This window comes from Gigantopelta aegis, chromosome 10, assembly GCF_016097555.1.
Source record: "Gigantopelta aegis isolate Gae_Host chromosome 10, Gae_host_genome, whole genome shotgun sequence".
Lineage (NCBI taxonomy): Eukaryota > Metazoa > Mollusca > Gastropoda > Neomphalida > Peltospiridae > Gigantopelta > Gigantopelta aegis.
Genome location: NC_054708.1, coordinates 89,120,152 through 89,140,341, shown reverse-complemented (window position 1 = coordinate 89,140,341; position 20,190 = coordinate 89,120,152). Strand labels below are relative to the sequence as shown.

General features: G+C 37.9%; 1 protein-coding gene across 3 annotated transcripts in view; it reads left to right on the top strand.

Annotated features, from left to right (window-relative positions):
* The window catches only part of LOC121383076 (polycystic kidney disease protein 1-like 2), a 307,953-nt gene that overhangs the window by 209,076 nt on the left and 78,687 nt on the right, over positions 1-20,190 (top strand). For all 3 annotated transcript variants that reach the window (XR_005959252.1, XM_041512850.1, XM_041512851.1), the window contains exons 15-17: positions 4,706-4,778; positions 13,961-14,215; positions 18,602-18,752. Coding sequence is in view for 2 of the 3 variants with exons in the window: in XM_041512850.1 (XP_041368784.1) it covers positions 4,706-4,778; positions 13,961-14,215; positions 18,602-18,752 (479 nt within the window). In the remaining variant the exon portion in view is untranslated. The remainder of the gene's footprint in view (positions 1-4,705; positions 4,779-13,960; positions 14,216-18,601; positions 18,753-20,190) is intronic.

Genomic DNA, 20,190 nt, shown 5'->3' with positions numbered 1-20,190 from the left:
ACGGTTTTCGACAGATAAACCAAAGATTATTAAGGATAGGGGGTTAGTTGACAATGGGGAGCATTACGGGTCGCTACAGGTCACTATGGATCATTAAGGATCGGTATAGTTTATACGGACCACAACGGATTGTCACGAATGATACCGGATTGTATCCTTGGCTAACCCGGCCTCCTGATCCTTGATAGTGTGACCGAGGCTCACGGCATGGCACTCTATGCAGGGTTATTATGCATTAGTAAGTGTTATAATGGTTTAGTCGGGATAGGTACGTATAAGTAAGGATTGGTATGGGATTAGTACGAGTTAGTAAGGATAAGAACGGATTTCCATCCGTAGTAGTTTTTTGAGCATGTTCAAAAATCAAGTACGGATTGGAACCACACCTACGTATGATCAAGGATCCAACATGGATTACTAGGAATAATCCTGGATTGAATCCGTAGTAATTCGGGAAGGCCGTCCTTGAGAGTGTGACCATAGCATAACCATGAGGGAATATAGAGCTGAGGAACCCTAACCCTAACCGTGAGGGAACATAGAGCTGAGGGAACATAGAGCTGACCCAGATATAACTACTTACTGAGCGTTAAGGCAAAATGGGGGAAAAACTTTTCTGCATACATGGCTTATTTTTTTGGGAAGTGCTTGAAAAGTCCTTGAAAAGTGCAAAAGTGCTTGAAAAGTCCTTGAATTTCATGTCAGTGTGACTAGCGCGTCATTTTAACCAGAGATTACGGAACAATCTCGAAAGAAATTTAGCATTTTACTTCCGTGTTCGCACTTTCATTCCAGCACTCACGACGTTCCGCGACAAATGCTATGTTCCGAATGCCTCAGCCGAGACTTACCGATTATTGATGAGCGTAATAGCCTCGTTTTGAGAACTGCAAACAATAGTCAGGCGAGACGACGCGGAATCACTTAGATTTTGAAGTTTTTGCAAGCACATGTTCAAATTTAAACATGCCTAGTGGAAAGTGTGTTTTTAACAAAACGTGGTGTCGAAAATATGCATGGATCAGAGAGAGTAAGGACATGTCAAAGGCTGTGTGTTCCTGTTGTCGCAAGGATATTAACATTGGCACCATGGGCGAGAGTGCACTCAAATCGCTCGAAGACAGCAAAAAACACAGAAAAAACAAAGTGGATACTGCAAGCTTCAGCATAGCTCAGTTATTTGGTTTGTATTTATGGTCCTTGAAAACATAAGGTGGGTCCTTGAAAAGTGCTTGAATTTTATGGGTCCTTGCCTGTATGAAACATGTGCATATCATTGGCCTCTTTTTCTCTTGGCTCGCCATTGAGAGGACATAGGCCTATTTGTTTAACCTTTTTTGCTCATTCCTTGGTTTTCTTGCCTTTTATATTTAAACATCATCTTGCGATATACTACAATATTTAGTGTTCAGTTTAAACTCTCATGATCGGACACCGTAATTGAATCTGAATGACAAAACCGTTACACATGGTGAGGGTCGTATCTCACGTTTTTATTTTGTTTTTCTTCACGACTGGGTTCACTGTTCTTTTTAAATGGCTTTTCCATTTACCCTGGCCTCGTGTTCGTGGGTAGATTGGACTTGCAGTGCCCAGCTGGCTAAGGAAGTCGATTGTGTATGTGCAATGATCTGCAGCCTAAACAACTAAGAATCACAGTGTAGAGTGCTATTTCAGTCTCTGACACTTCTCAAGGCATTTTTCTTCACTCACAGATCACTGGACCATTATACCACCGACTGAAAAGCAGACAGCAATAATTGCTTTACATTGTTTTAGCAAAGTCATTTATAGCACGCAATGCTGCTCAAGTGGCAGTAGGACAGACCTATCAGTGTGCCATTCGATTCACACTTCGAAATTGACCACGATGAGGATGGACGTATGTCAATGTACTCTCGCGTTACCCCCCCACCTGGGGGGACTTATGGTCTCCTACGGAGCGTTGCTGGAATACCGGGTCACGTATACCGGGTCACGGGCTTCCGTGACCTTGGTGTACGGGGACCCGGTACCACCGAAGACTGGAAGATGGAGGAGGAGGAGACGTGCGACAGGAAAGGCACAGGGGGAGCCAAAACCGGCGGCTAAACCGCCGGCAGCAACTCCTTCTGTTGCGCCGCCAACCGCCGTACCCCGGAAGAAGACAGGATTGGAAGAGGCGCCAGCCCCGGATGTCCCGACTTCAACCAAAGGTCTGACTAGACCCACTCCACAGGCCAGGACTTCAGCGCCTCCGGTTGTGCCGCCGACTATACAGGCAGCACCCGTTGAGGCGCAGGCCCGAAAGATTGCCATGGTGAAGCGGAAGGCAACCACTCCCCCGAGTGGCCAACCAGACAAGCCAGGCCCTCCGAGTCAACCACCGAAGCCGGACATGGACGGGGACGAGCCTTGGTCACTGAAGGCCGGCAAACTAACAGCACGCCACGCTCAGCTCTCCAAAACCAACATCGAGGACGTCAACTTCCTCTTCACGCAACCTAAGCACGAGGCATTTCAACCATTACCAACGAGCCCGACAGAGGGAGACTACTGTTTCCACCACGTCACAATGCGGGATGGCCGAGGTATCTGTTTTACAGTACGCCGAAAAGGAATTTACAACCAAGGACTGCTACTCCCAGAAATGGACAACCCGACCATACATCGAATGATCAAGATCACAGCCGGGGAAGAGTACCGCTCAACAGCCAAGGCGTTAGCAGCATCCCCATATCGGTCGGTCATCCCGCATTTCGACGCTGTCATCTTTATCGGAACACCGTGACGTGCTCCCTTTTGCCAACCTCCCTCACCTCCGTGAGTACTATGTTTTTTGGGCTAGTTAGACTTTAAAAGTTTTCGATCGAGTTCTAAATTCATATGTTTATTTTTTTTTTAAATAGTCTAACGCATTTTATTTTGGCGCCCATTCAATTGCTCAAAATCACCTTAAAACCCTTTCGGCCGAGCAGTCATAAACGTTTTGGGTTTAAATTTAGAGTCCAGACATGTATTTGGATGCAGTTACTCTTTGTAGACTTAGGTAAATTACAGGCTTCACCGAGGAATCGAAATTCAGCCAATCAGAGCACGGCTCCTACTCGGTGTTACTTCAAGTTTGCGAAGTGTCTGCTAGTCGGTCCGTGCTCACGTTGACCTTACTAAATGGCTTTATTCCAAAATCTGCCCACTTCAAACTTACCTCCCCCCCCCCCCCCCCCCCCCCCCCCCCCCCTGCTCCGGAGTTAGTCACTGGCGAAGTCAGAGGCTAAATCCGTAGTGGGCGTGCCTGAACCTTTTTGGATAGGGGCACGTTAATACAGTTCCCATTCCCATTCCAGTAGGACAGACATGACTGTACCTGGTGTAATGGTTGCACAAGGGTTTCCAACAGTTGGCTTCTGTCACGCATTAGCAAATTATATTGTTACAACTTGTTTTGCTTTTATCTGTTTAACTATCTCATCAACTGTTATCATTAAAAATAGTATATGTTTTACTGTAATAAAGATAACTATCTGATCAACTGTTATCATTAAAAATAGTATATGTTTTACTCTAATAAAGATAACTATCTGATCAACTGTTATCATTAAAAATAGTATATGTTTTACTCTAATAAAGATAACTATTTGATCAACTGTTATCATTAAAAATAGTATATGTTTTACTGTAATAAAGATAACTATCTGATCAACTGTTATCATTAAAAATAGTATATGTTTTACTGTAATAAAGATAACTTTTCTTGTCTATTTTATGACAATTATAAACAAAATTATAAGCAAAGAAATATACTTTGATCTTCAATTGTTAAACAACAATAATAGGTGGCCATATGGTTGGCTCCAAATTAGGGGCTAGATGGGTTGATCAAATTCTGATGTTCCAATGTTTGGACCATCAATATTTATATATATATATAAGGTCCACAGGAATAACCTATGATGTCACAACTGGTATTTTGAGATAATTGAAATTTAAAATTTACAATTCTGTAGTAATACAATTATGGACTATTTACACCTAAGCAAGCACGATTTATGAACAACCTTTAATGACGTACCATAATTATAGATTTTTATTTTATTGTGTCAGACCTTGACATACACAAACTTTATAACATTGACACTGTTTGGACATCGCAGTTTATTCCATTGTATTTCATGTTTTTGATAATACGACGTCTGGTTCACAATGACTCCACATTATGTTTATTTCATTATTTACTACTTTCTATTTATTCACCGATTTTGACCTAATATAGTTGTCTAATTAATAACTGACTTGACTGAAAGTGAGGTGTATAATTATTACATGTTGAAAGTTTGCTCGTGTGACCTATTAAATTTTGCCATAACATCACTGAAATATACAGCTAGTGTGATGCTAATTCCTATTAAATGCATTGTTTTTGTTTTTTATTTAAATTATCTCCATCGCTCACTTCACACTCTTTCACTCGCAAACATTTTAATTATCTCCATCGCTCACTTCACACTCTTTCACTCGCAAACATTTTAATTATCTCCATCGCTCACTTCACACTCTTTCACTCGCAAACATTTTAATTATTTTCTCTTGAAAGAAAATTTGGATTTCATCAAATCACATAATAAGGACATTCACATACAAATAGAAAGACAAAACACAAATTTTGAATACTAGTACCTGTGATTTGGTTCTTAGAATTAATTTAGTCTATTTGTATATGAAAAAGGAAACAATGCAATACACTGGTGAGCCTGATGGTCAAGGGAAGACAGATGACAGAAGATAGAGATTTAAAACAGGTTTGAAAATTGCTATTTTACTTATATTTTCTTATAAACAAAGGTTGATGACAGACAAATTTCTCAACATCGTTTTTGCTTCATATACAATCAATATAAAATATTTTATCATAATTTCACTTCATATCCATATTTTTTAAAAGATTAAAAAAAATTAAACTGCAATCTTTTCTTCTATCTCAGTTAGGTGCATTAGTAATCTTTTCATTGAAATTTTCCAATAGAATTTTGCAATGAAAGTTTTATGGCATTCAAAAAAAAGAAGATTTATGTGTCCAGTAGTTCGTTATTGTAGGAAGACATCAAGTGACGTCATTTGAACTGTACAAAGCAAAAACAATGGTGTGAAAACTGTCTATCTTTGACATTAGGAACATTGTGTCCTCAATTATCTATAGCAAGTTTTATAGATGTACCTGTTTCTACTTTCACCTCTGTGTAACAAAGCACACTGTTTAGGTTATTAATTACAGGTCTGGCTTATCGTTCTTGGTGTGTCATGTCACCTCTATGTAATAAAGCACATTTTACAGGTTATAAAACACATGTCTAGCTATGCAAACTAAACACCCTTAGTACTAGAGTAGCTCATGGTGGTGTTGTATGCAATTGTATGTCGAGAGCTAAACTCTTCATGAATCCACTAATTGAAGGTCCAGGAACAATATTTGGTTGGTAACACATTTTCCATTGCGGGTAAAATGGGTGAAATGGCCACGCCCTTTTTGCATGAAGTACTACTATCCGCCGTGACTATATCTCCAGAACCGTTGGACATAGGAGGTTGCCTGACCACTCAAACAGTGCGGAATGGCCACATTATGGGGGGTCAGTAATACATTTTAATATCCAAAAGTCAATGGTTTTTAAGATAATTACCAAAAACCAATTTCAGCATGTTATGCACCACAATTATACAATACCACCAAGGCCACAACATATGTATGACACTTTATCATATTGTCCCTTGGTTAATCGATATACTACGTACATTATCTTGTTTTAAAATATAGCTTTCATTAATTTTCATAATCAAACTGCAGATATGTATTTTATCATTCAGGCTAATGGATCACAGAATGGGAATTTTGTGGTTTGTACTTCAGTTCCTCCATTAGATACAATCATTTCTATGAGACTGCCTTATTCGGCATAAAGCACCGGAACAAATTAAGGATTCTATTGAGTCCAAATAAATGTATATTATTTCTATGAGCTCACTTTCGTGTCTTAGAAACTATAAAGCTGGAACATCCCTTAATTGGGATGTTGATACGAAAGTTTTTTTGTGTTTTTGTTTTATGTATTGCTAATAAATATATCGTATTCTGCTAAGAGCCCAGACAGCTGCCAAGTTGGATTTGCCTCATGTCAGGGTTGGTGTGCCTTGCACTGATATTAAACATGATATTAACCAATATATCTTCTCAACTTGGCAAGCTTCATTCTGTCAGTCAGTCTTGGAAGAGTGGCATTCCTCATACAGGCGGCGCTGGACGAATGAAATAGCTCGCATCAGTCACACATACTTGAACAGAGCAGAACTTTATTTGTGATGTAATGGAATCATTCGATTCCAGCCTCAACACATTTTGAAAATTTTACATGTTCACTTTTATTCAAAATTTTAATATACGTACCTATGATATTTATATACTCGAAACTTTAATATACATGTACTTGTGATATCTATAATTTGCACAGTTCTTTACACTGTATTTTTAATTATATATTGATGTTGATCATCAATTCATGCATATTTGTACTATTGTTTGACACCCAATAACCTATGTATTTTTGTGTGGTTAAACATTAATTAATTCATTCATTCATTCATTCATTCATTCATTCATTCATTCATTCATTACTGACGCATATAGCCGTAAATATGTTCAGTGTGTCGTTAAATAAAACATTTCCTTCCTTTCTTCAAACATTCCTTCATTGATTCCTTCATTCTTCCACCTTAATATCCTCTCAGAAATACCTAGCTAGCGATCCCCTTGTTGATATGTTGTAGGGGAGGGCTAAAGAGGGCGACTGTGTCTAAATCTCATACCACAAAGCTTTAGTTTGATTATTTTCGAGTACAGTCATGACATTAAACTTACATGTTGTTAACAAGTACCAACGCTACACGAAAAGACCCGACGCCTCCATGCGAAACGAACCTGCGTGGTATTTTCTTGAAGTGACATAGAGCAAAGTAATAATAATAATATAATAATAATAATAAATTCTTTATTTAGTGAGGGTAACACAGTTAGCAAAAGCTAATCTTCCCTGAGGCCCTCAGGTACAAACAATACAGAATTACAATACATACACTATGAACAAATAGAAAATACATATATGGCAATAAATATATGTACAAATGATATTATTTTAGAAAATATTTCTTGAGTCTATATTTAAAAACAGCAGTATTTGGCGATGATCGGATAGCTTTAGGCAATTTATTCCAAAGTACTGGTCCAGAGTAACTGAAAGCATGTTTAAATAAAGATATTTTAGGTTTTGGAATTAATAGATTTCTATCCTCTACATTTTGAAGGTTGTAGTCACAAAGTGTGTGCCCACGTGACACTGGTAATCGCTAGAATCCCTAAAATTATGTATTAGCCAATAAGCCTATTTTGTGTTGATTAATATTCAACATTGTGCAGTAGAACCTATTACTCGCTGAAATTGACTTTTCTTGTTCGGAATATTAATTCCTCACATCTGATGTTCTTTTTGTCATTGTGTAGGTTATATATAGGAGAGTTCTCATAGTAGCAAGAGTCACATGAACCCAAACGTTAGCAGCCATTATAGCACGTTTCTGACTAATACCATCACTAATATTACATATTAAATACATTTTCTTGTTTGAAATATCAGTGCCTGTTACTATATATTAATGAGTGTCTGGTTTAATATTGAAATTTACTTTTCAATCATATCATACAATTTACGAAAACATATTATCTTTGCTCGTTGAATACGTTTTAATCTTTTCGTATTCTCTTTTAATATATGTGAAAAAGGTTACTAATTAATTTGTCAAGAACTTTAGGAATATGAAACAGTTAAGAGTTTAATATTATACATGTAGTTATTACCTATTTCAAACAATGAGATATAGTGAAATTAAAACATTTAATAAGTATTAGATGAAAGCTAAATTTGTGCTTCACCATACATAACTTCATTTATTAATGCATTTTACAAAAGTAAAGTTTTAACAAAGTCATATGTTTTTGCTATTTACGGGTCATGTTTTAACACTTTGAAACATACAACAGTTAACTAGCTCCCTTAAACAGAATGTTTGAATGAGGAATAGTACATTTTTATGTTACCCACATTAGCGAATATACTCGAGATTGTACTTTAACAACGTGTACACGTGTTCAAATCTGATGATAAAGAATTTTGAACACGAGCATTTACTATGGAACATATCACTTTATATGGTGTATTCTGACTGAAACCTATTTGCTTACCCACACAGATATCACACTCATACATTAATGACATTATCACCCAGGAGTTATGTTTTGGATTGGGTTATTGTGTTACTGATATTTACACAATTGCTAATCAGATCATTCCCTGGTGGTGAATAGGCAACTAGCACACTAATACTTTTAATAACAGTAGCCAGCGTGTACCCTCAAACCACTACAATCCATTTTTATTAATAATACGCTGATATAAATGTAGTACAATAACAAACTTCAATAGCACTAACAGTACAGGTTTACGCACAACAAATCAACATTGGTGGGGGTGGAGGAGGTCATGGTAACAGAAAATGAAATTGCTATTACACTTTAACGCCTTCTGAAACAAAAAAGAAACATCTAATAGGGTTCATTGTAGTTTTTTATGCAGATTGTTGCTAGACTCTTCAGGAATCAAGTAATTGAACAATAGGAACAGGAACAATAAGAATAATTGTAGTGCGTAACATGCTGAAATCGGTTTTTGGCAATAATCTTAAAAACCATTGACTTTTGGATATGAAAATGTAATTACAGACCCCCCATAATGTGGCCATTCCGCACTGTTTGAGTGGTCAGGCAACCTCCTATGTCCAACGGTTCTGGAGATATAGTCACGGCGGATAGTAGTACTTCATGCAAAAAGGGCGTGGCCATTTCACCCATTTTGCCCGCAATGGAAAATGTGTTACCAACCAAATATTGTTCCTGGACCTTCAATTAGGGACCTTGGGAACAAATAAAATACAGTGAGATGTCTCTAAACTAAACACCCTTGGGACCGAATAAAATACAGTGAGACTCCTCTAAACTAAACACCCTTGGGACCGAATAAAATACAGTGAGACTCCTCTAAACTAAACACCCTTGGGACCGAATAAAATACAGTGAGACTCCTCTAAACTAAACACCCTTGGGACCGAATAAAATACAGTGAGACTCCTCTAAACTAAACACCCTTGGGACCGAATAAAATACAGTGAGATGTCTCTAAACTAAACACCCTTGGGACCGAATAAAATACAGTGAGACTCCTCTAAACTAAACACCCTTGGGACCGAATAAAATACAGTGAGATGTCTCTAAACTAAACACCCTTGGGACCGAATAAAATACAGTGAGACTCCTCTAAACTAAACACCCTTGGGACCGAATAAAATACAGTGAGATGTCTCTAAACTAAACACCCTTGGGACCGAATAAAATACAGTGAGACTCCTCTAAACTAAACACCCTTGGGACCGAATAAAATACAGTGAGACTCCTCTAAACTAAACACCCTTGGGACCGAATAAAATACAGTGAGACTCCTCTAAACTAAACACCCTTGGGACCGAATAAAATACAGTGAGATGTCTCTAAACTAAACACCCTTGGGACCGAATAAAATACAGTGAGACTCCTCTAAACTAAACACCCTTGGGACCGAATAAAATACAGTGAGATGTCCTCTAAACTAAACACCCTTGGGACCGAATAAAATACAGTGAGACTCCTCTAAACTAAACACCCTTGACCGAATAAAATACAGTGAGACTCTCTAAACTAAACACCCTTGGGACCGAATAAAATACAGTGAGACTCCTCTAAACTAAACACCCTTGGGACCGAATAAAATACAGTGAGACTCCTCTAAACTAAACACCCTTGGGACCGAATAAAATACAGTGAGACTAAACACCCTTGGGACCGAATAAAATACAGTGAGAAAACTAAACACCCTTGGGACCGAATAAAATACAGTGAGACTCCTCTAAACTAAACACCCTTGGACCGAATAAAATACAGTGAGACTCCTCTAAACTAAACACCCTTGGGACCGAATAAAATACAGTGAGACTCCTCTAAACTAAACACCCTTGGGACCGAATAAAATACAGTGAGACTCCTCTAAACTAAACACCCTTGGAACCGAATAAAATACAGTGAGACTCCTCTAAACTAAACACCCTTGGGACCGAATAAAATACAGTGAGACGTCTCTAAACTAAACACCCTTGGGACCGAATAAAATACAGTGAGACTCCTCTAAACTAAACACCCTTGGGACCGAATAAAATACAGTGAGACTCCTCTAAACTAAACACCCTTGGGACCGAATAAAATACAGTGAGACTCCTCTAAACTAAACACCCTTGGGACCGAATAAAATACAGTGAGACTCCTCTAAACTAAACACCCTTGGGACCGAATAAAATACAGTGAGACTCCTCTAAACTAAACACCCTTGGGACCGAATAAAATACAGTGAGACTCCTCTAAACTAAACACCCTTGGGACCGAATAAAATACAGTGAGACTCCTCTAAACTAAACACCCTTGGAACCGAATAAAATACAGTGAGACTCCTCTAAACTAAACACCCTTGGGACCGAATAAAATACAGTGAGACTCCTCTAAACTAAACACCCTTGGGACCGAATAAAATACAGTGAGACTCCTCTAAACTAAACACCCTTGGAACCGAATAAAATACAGTGAGACTCCTCTAAACTAAACACCCTTGGAACCGAATAAAATACAGTGAGACTCCTCTAAACTAAACACCCTTGGGACCGAATAAAATACAGTGAGACTCCTCTAAACTAAACACCCTTGGGACCGAATAAAATACAGTGAGACTCCTCTAAACTAAACACCCTTGGGACCGAATAAAATACAGTGAGACTCCTCTAAACTAAACACCCTTGGGACCGAATAAAATACAGTGAGACTCCTCTAAACTAAACACCCTTGGGACCGAATAAAATACAGTGAGACTCCTCTAAACTAAACACCCTTGGAACCGAATAAAATACAGTGAGACTCCTCTAAACTAAACACCCTTGGAACCGAATAAAATACAGTGAGACTCCTCTAAACTAAACACCCTTGGAACCGAATAAAATACAGTGAGACTCCTCTAAACTAAACACCCTTGGGACCGTGAATAAACTAAACACCCTACAGTGAGACTCCTCTAAACTAAACACCCTTGGAACCGAATAAAATACAGTGAGACTCCTCTAAACTAAACACCCTTGGAACCGAATAAAATACAGTGAGACTCCTCTAAACTAAACACCCTTGGGACCGAATAAAATACAGTGAGACTCCTCTAAACTAAACACCCTTGGGACCGAATAAAATACAGTGAGACGAAACTAAACACCCTTGGGACCGAATAAAATACAGTGAGACTCCTCTAAACTAAACACCCTTGGGACCGAATAAAATGCAGTGAGATGTCTCTAAACTAAACACCCTTGGAACCGAATAAAATGCAGTGAGACTCCTCTAAACTAAACACCCTTGGGACCGAATAAAATACAGTGAGACTCCTCTAAACTAAACACCCTTGGGACCGAATAAAATACAGTGAGACTCCTCTAAACTAAACACCCTTGGAACCGAATAAAATACAGTGAGACTCCTCTAAACTAAACACCCTTGGGACCGAATAAAATACAGTGAGACGTCTCTAAACTAAACACCCTTGGGACCGAATAAAATAAAGTGAGACTCCTCTAAACTAAACACCCTTGGAACCGAATAAAATACAGTGAGACTCCTCTAAACTAAACACCCTTGGAACCGAATAAAATACAGTGAGACTCCTCTAAACTAAACACCCTTGGGACCGAATAAAATACAGTGAGACTCCTCTAAACTAAACACCCTTGGGACCGAATAAAATACAGTGAGACTCCTCTAAACTAAACACCCTTGGGACCGAATAAAATACAGTGAGACTCCTCTAAACTAAACACCCTTGGGACCGAATAAAATACAGTGAGACTCCTCTAAACTAAACACCCTTGGGACCGAATAAAATACAGTGAGACTCCTCTAAACTAAACACCCTTGGGACCGAATAAAATACAGTGAGACTCCTCTAAACTAAACACCCTTGGGACCGAATAAAATACAGTGAGACTCCTCTAAACTAAACACCCTTGGGACCGAATAAAATACAGTGAGACTCCTCTAAACTAAACACCCTTGGGACGGAATAAAATACAGTGAGACTCCTCTAAACTAAACACCCTTGGGACCGAATAAAATACAGTGAGACTCCTCTAAACTAAACACCCTTGGGACCGAATAAAATACAGTGAGACTCCTCTAAACTAAACACCCTTGGGACCAAAGAAAATTTTCGATTTATAGGTGTGTGAGGTTTAAAGAATTTAAGAGTTAATCATAGCCAATGTAAAAAAAAGTGTGTTCAAGTTTATTTAAAAATCAACAATAACCAATTTAAAGTGTAAACTCTTTTTATAGTTTGTATAGTTTGTTGAACACATAAGATTGTGTATGTACATGTAATACTTTGAAAAGTTAAAGGAGACCGGACACCAGAAGACATGTAGTTTATAATGGATTAAGTCAGCATCAAAGACTGCATTACTTGAATGCACGGTTCGCTGCGAGTCACCGGTCAGCTGCACGTTTTAGGTTTGGGGTAAAAACAGAAGTGGGCGGGATTATGCATAGATCTGAATGAAAGCGAGGCAATACGTCATTGGTGAGAGTTACCAAGCAATACACGTGTTGATTCTTTGGTTGTGCCTTTTAGTCGTCTTTTTTCTTTTTTTTGACTCCAGGTTTATCGGAAATTTAATTTACAAGATAATTAGTGTTACTGCAACAGTAACAGCAATGTATCCCAAGAAACGGCCAAAATTGTGGTTTCGATTTCCAAAAAAACGAAAGTTGTTTTAAAACATGGATAACACAATAACACAGGAAGCACTCGTATAGAACAACGTTAGGCCGACCAAGAGTGACCACCCCAGCTCAAGATCGATACATCCGGTTGCTCTACCTTTGGGATCGATTTAGGGCAGCAACCTCCACAGCTATCCAAATTGCTGGACTAAGACGAATTTCCCTCGAAACCATTATCAACTTCTACCAGGACGAGACACTGCAGCATCACATTGTTCCACTGATTAACGTCAGTGATGGTATCTTTCAGCATGACAATGTTGGGTCAAACATTGCACCTGTCTGCCAAGACTTTCAACAGCAAAACAATGCTCGTGTCTTGTCATACCCAGCAACATCGCCAGATTTATATCCAATTGAACATCCCTGGGATGTCCTGGAATGCAGAGTTTGCCAAAGGATCCCTATGCCTAAAACACTACAGGAATTGTAGTTGTCCTTATGGGATGAATGGCAAAACATTCCCCAGAACATTCCTCAAAACACCATTCAAAGTCTTGTTGCATCCATGCCTCATCGTTGTGCAACTGCGATTGCAGCACGAAGAGGACATAACCGATACTGATCATTTTGACACCCCATGATTGATTTACATCACATCACACACTTCAGCATTAACACTTCAAATCCAGAATGGGGTAGAATACAGTTTGATAATTCGGTAATCATACAATGTCACTTCATAATAAAATATGTAACATTTAACTGAAATAAATGATGTAGAAGTCAAGTATAACAGAACTTTTTTGGGAGAGTATATATATGTGTATACATCAAGAAAAAGATTTAAAACAATCTCTGCTTTCATGGTGATCAGTTTATAATTTTCCCAAATGAAATGGTTTCCCTATTTACTTGTGTACTTTATTTCGGCCTGTTAGATTGTTAATTATAGTATAATTCAGAATTGTAAGTAGCTAATTTTTCACCCCTCCCACACAATCTATATAATAGTTTGTCTTGAATCCATTTGAATATTTCCAGATAGAGGCTAAAACCAAGCCTGTATTGGATGTTCTAGAGACCGTTGGTGACTGTTTGTTGGAATCTATCCAGTCGATAATAGAAGGACCAGTGAACGTTCAATCAGATCAGATATCCCTGACTGTTGATCTGATCAAGGCGACTGTTGATGTATTTCATCTTACAGCTGATTCTGAGGACGATGCTAACCCAGGTGGCTCCATTTCTTTCCCCAATGACATGAAGAGTGGAACAGACAAACCTTTCGACTTGCAGGTAAACTTCTTAAATCCTTGTGGTTTAAAAATTGATGATGAGCAATAAACTGCTGTCGAGAAATTATATAGGTGAGCAATTGTTCTGCGTGTCATTCACTATCATTTTGAATTCAAGAAATTAGCTATATCAGGTCATGAGATCATCTCTGTCAGTAATCGCTTTTATTTAAATCGGTTGAGTGGTCACCAGAGGTGCTTGCGTCACAGAATCAAACCACATTGGTGGATCCATTCAACTGATTGGGTTTTTTCTCATTCCCATCAATGTATCACAACTGGTCAAAGGCCGTGGTATGTGCTATCCTGTCTGTGGGAAGGTGCATATAAAAGATCCCTTGCTTCATTCAGAAAAATGTAGTGGGTTTCGTCTGATAATGTCCTGCTTGTCAGAATAACCAAATGTTTGGTATCCATTAGCCGATGATTCATTAATCAATGTGCTCTAGTGGTATCATTAAACAAAAAACAAACTTAAGTCCATATGCTTCATTTTGACAGGCAGTACCTGTAGTTTAACCTGACATACAGTGTGTTAACTTGTCATTGCAGTCGAAGAGTTCTGGCAGCTCAAAGTTGGAACAGTTGGCAAATTGTGTCTGTAATATATTACTTGTCCAGTTAGAAGCAAAACATTTAGTAACAATGAGGACATTTTTGTTTTATCCGGAGAAAACTATAGGTTTTGTCACTGTCCATCTGCCTGTCCCATGTATAGTTGAGTGGGGTTTTGGGGTGGGTTTTTTGCAATGCCTCAAGATACCATGTACAGTTAAGATTAAGTTTAATTTTCATGGCAATTTACCCATTTTTGATACAGAAATTTGTTAGGCCTGGTAGGGGACATATTTAGCTTTAGTAATACTGAAAAATGTTCCTTTTATATAGAGTACTATATATACTATTCTAAATAATTAGGGGATATTAAAATATAACACAATATAACAGAGATTATTAATTTTTATTGCAATATTAATTAATGGTAAAACACAAGCACTCATGTGACAAGGGATTGGTATTGTCCTGAAAAACAAAATGGCGTCCAATCTGACATGCCAAGGGCACAATGATCAGTGCAAGGATGTTGTGACGTTCATTGGGACATCGCCAGACACACTGTCATCAATCATGGAAGTCTAGTGTGAATCTGGACTCGTATGAAAACATGACCCAAGCCCAACGCCTGTTAGCCCAATGTCTGTGATGTGTACACCATTGATGTCTGGCAGCAATGTGTCTTACCTTTAGATGTGGGGTAAAGTAGAGTCGACATCCGTGGATATTACTTCTATGCACTCTATTAGAATAGTCTGACCACACACTGTAACACCAGTTGTAACACAGAGTTCTCTTGTCATTTGATTGGCTGATTGACCTCGATTCCTCGATGTGTAAGTCCTAATGAAGCGGTCCTGAACCAGAGTTGTGGCCCTTGGCCGTCCTGAACGGGGACGATCATCCACATTTCTGGTTTGTCAATATCTGGCCCACAATCAGCTAATGACTGATTGAGACACATTAAGTCTATGAGTGGTGCCAACTTGGAGCATGCCTATAGCCTGGAGACATTGTATTGTTGAAAAGTTACCCAATGTTGTAAAGAATGTGACAGCAAGAATATGGTTTAGTGTTCTAGTAACAAACAAGAAAGAATATTGCCACAGTGTGCACACAACGTACACACAAACTAAGTGTTCAATTTCCATTTCAAATCACACCCTTTCCACGTGCAACATCACGTTACGTGCTTCATGGGTACGGGTTTTTTCATGCTCTTTGAGTGGGAACATTATTACACATTGTGCACTTATTTTGAGTTTTATGTCTCATTTCATTTTATAATTATTGATATTTGAAATGGAATATCCCCTACTTATTTTGAACAGTATTTATATTATCTGTATGCAAACCAGACTACATGAGAGATTTATAAGGTGCAATTTATCTGATTGATTAGCTTAGCTTAGTAAATGTTTATGCAGGCCTTAATAGTGAGAATTGTGAGTGATATCATGGTGTTGGGCAACCATTAACTAAACATTTCTTATCTGACTACTTTGTTGTAAAGAGGGTTTTATTGTATACAAATGTACATCAGCAGAAAAAAACCACAAATTCATTAAGAGGACTCCCATTCATTTGGTGGTGAATTAAAACTACAAATTCATTAAGAGGACTCCCATTCATTTGGTTGTGAATTAAAACTACAAATTCATTAAGAGGACTCCTATTCATTTGGTTGTGAATTAAAACTACAAATTCATTAAGAGGACTCCTATTCATTTGGTTGTGAATTAAAACGAACAAATGTTTTGTTTCTTTTTTCTTGATTCAAAGCACTTGTGATAGTGTAGTCTGGTGTATGGTACTCGAGGTTGGTATGTAGACTTTGTTGATTCAAAGCACTTGCGATACTGTAGTCTGGTGTATGGTACTCGAGGTTGGTATGTAGACTTTGTTGATTCAAAGCACTTGCGATACTGTAGTCTGGTGTATGGTTCTCGAGGTTGGTATGTAGACTTTGCTGATTCAAAGCACTTGCGATACTGTAGTCTGGTGTATGGTACTCGAGGTTGGTATGTAGACTTTGTTGATTCAAAGCACTTGCGATACTGTAGTCTGGTGTATGGTTCTCGAGGTTGTTATGTAGACTTTGCTGATTCAAAGCACTTGCGATACTGTAGTCTGGTGTATGGTACTTGAGGTTGGTATGTAGACTTTTTGTTGATTCAAAGCACTTGCGATACTGTAGTCTGGTGTATGGTACTCGAGGTTGGTATGTAGACTTTGTTGATTCAAAGCACTTGCGATACTGTAGTCTGGTGTATGGTACTCGAGGTTGGTATGTAGACTTTGTTGATTCAAAGCACTTGCGATACTGTAGTCTGGTGTATGGTACTCGAGGTTGGTATGTAGACTTTGTTGATTCAAAGCACTTGCGATACTGTAGTCTGGTGTATGGTACTCGAGGTTGGTATGTAGACTTTGTTGATTCAAAGCACTTGCGATACTGTAGTCTGGTGTATGGTACTTGAGGTTGGTATGTAGACTTTTTGTTGTACACTTGATTTTCATATGAGGCAATAAGTGTTATAACAATTAGACTATTTATAAAACACTCAGTCTTTAGTATTATTATATTTATAGAACACTCAGTCTTTAGTATTATTATATTTATAGAACACTCAGTCTTTAGTATTATTATATGCCTATTCAATCTTATTATAGTCAAAAAGACATCTTCAAATTATGTTGATAAATTTATCTTGTATCGCACATGTGTGTTTTAAACCAGACATTTTGTGTAATGGAAAATTCATGTTTTTATTTTTAACATCAAAGGATGTGACATAACTAAACTTACTTAAGATTTACAAATTACATCATAGTGTTTTTAAAACTTGCAGATTGCCGTGAAATTTTATTCTTAACATGAGTAAATCTATGAAAGGAGTACCGTATTTAACCGGAAATAAGCCCAGGGGGCCAAGACAACTCATTGTGAGCTTAGCATGGGGTGGGCTTATTCCCAGATAAGGGGCCAGTTTTGTTGAAAAATTTTTAATAATAATAATTAAAATAAATAACAATACTTAAATGAACTAGGAAGAAAACAAAAAACATTCAGTAGCATATCTGTTAATTAGTGTTCCATTTGTTATTAATAAATAATAATTGTTTATTAATTATATTATGTGTATATGGGTGGCACCAACACCGACTGCCCTAGCCTCAATAGGAATTGCCATATAGGTCAGGGCTTTTACCAATATCAGTTTTTAATTGCCGCTGAAAAGAAAGAAAAAATATTACATTTTCAGCAACAGAGAACTTGTTAAATAATTTGTATTTTGTAATAATAAGTAATGTTTTTCTTATATAATAAGATAAGCTACAGCAGTTATTGCTAGCCACCTAATAACTACCGGTAACAACATTATTTCAGTTGGCCATGAAAAGAGCAGACACCACTGTATCAGTGTATCCAATTGCAGATAATTAGCAGCAGAGAACTGGTTTCAACATTTGTTTATAAATTAAGTTGCCAGTATAGTGCTGGATGTAACAGTGGCTCACAGCTTTGGTCAGTTTCCTGTGGAGCTCAACAGTTGTTTTTAAAGTTTCACATTTATCTCCAGTTCTCACACTATATGTCCTATATCAAATACCGTATTGATAATAAATTTAAGAAAGTCTAGTTAGTTTGTATCTTTTAACTTTAAATTAAAAAGGTTTTGTTTTGTTTTGTTTTGTTTTGTAAAAACAAAAGAAGGTATGTATTAAATGGAGAACTTATATTTGTTGTTTTCACTTCCTGTGATTTAAACAACATTTCACATACTAATTAAGTGTCGATTGTCATCAGTTGATTTTTTGTTTTCTTCAGATGATGATTATGAAGACAAATCCATTTCAGTGGTCACCAACGGCAAAAAAAGTCAATTTACCAGTGATGAAGATCTCGGTAAAAAAGGATGGAAAAAGCCTTCATCCATCGAATCTGTCTGTGCCGGCAGATATCTTCATATCAGCAAACTGTAGGAATTTTTTATTTATTTTTTAAATTATTAACTGGAAGGTTCTAAACAATGTATCCAGTTTGTAAACATTTTCAGTAATTGATCAGTGGGACACAAAGAATGGGTTTTTGTCCTATTCCAACCAGTGGATAATAAACACCGGGTTAGACAATAAACACCAGGTTAGACAATAAACACCAGGTTAGACAATAAACACAGGGTTAGACAATAAGCACCGGGTTCCACAATAAACACCGGGTTAGACAATAAGCACCAGGTTAGACAATAAACACCAGGTTAGACAATAAGCACCAGGTTCCACAATAAACACCGGGTTAGACTACAATAAGCACCGGGTTAGACAATAAACAACGGGTTAGACAATAAACAACGTGTTAGACAATAAGCACCCGGTTAGACAATAAACATCGGGTTAGACAATAAGCGCCAGGTTCGACAATAAGCATCGGGTTTGACAATAAGCACTGGGTTAGACAAACACTGGGTTTGATAATAAACACTGGGTTCGACAATAAGCACCAGGTTCCACAAACACCGGGTTCGACAATAAGCACTGGGTTCGACAGTAAACACCGGGTTAGATAATAAACACTGGGTTAGACATTAGTTACACTGGGTTAGACAATAAGCACTGGATTAGATGATAAGCACTGGGTTGGACAATAAGCACTGTGTTAGACAATAAACACCGGGTTAGACAATAAACACCGGGTTAGATAATAAACTCTGGGTTACACAATAAACACTGGGTTACACAATAAACACTGGGTTAGACAATAAACACTGGGTTAGACAATAAGCACCAGGTTAGACAATAAACACTGGGTTAGACAATAAGCACCAGGTTAGACAATAAACACTGGGTTAGATAAAAAAAAAACTGGGTTAGACAATAAACACCAGGTTAGACAATAAACACCAGGTTAGATAAAAAAAAACCCACTGGTTAGACAATAAGCACCAGGTTAGACAATAAACACCAGGTTAGACAATAAACACCGGGTTAGATAAAAAAAACACCGGGTTAGACAATAAACACCAGGTTAGACAATAAACACCAGGTTAGACAATAAACACTGGGTTCGATAAAAAAAAAATGACGGGTTAGACAATAAGCACCAGGTTAGACAATAAGCACCAGGTTAGACAATAAACACCGGGTTAGATAAAAAACACACCGGGTTAGACAATAAGCACCAGGTTAGACAATAAACACCAGGTTAGACAATAAATACCAGGTTAGACAATAAGCACCAGGTTAGACAATAAGCGCCAGGTTCGACAATAAGCATCGGGTTCGACAATAAGCACCGGGTTAGACAATAAACACTGGGTTTGATAATAAACACTGGGTTCGACAATAAGCACCAGGTTCCACAAACACCGGGTTCGACAATAATCACTGGGTTCGACAATAAGCACTGGGTTCGACAGT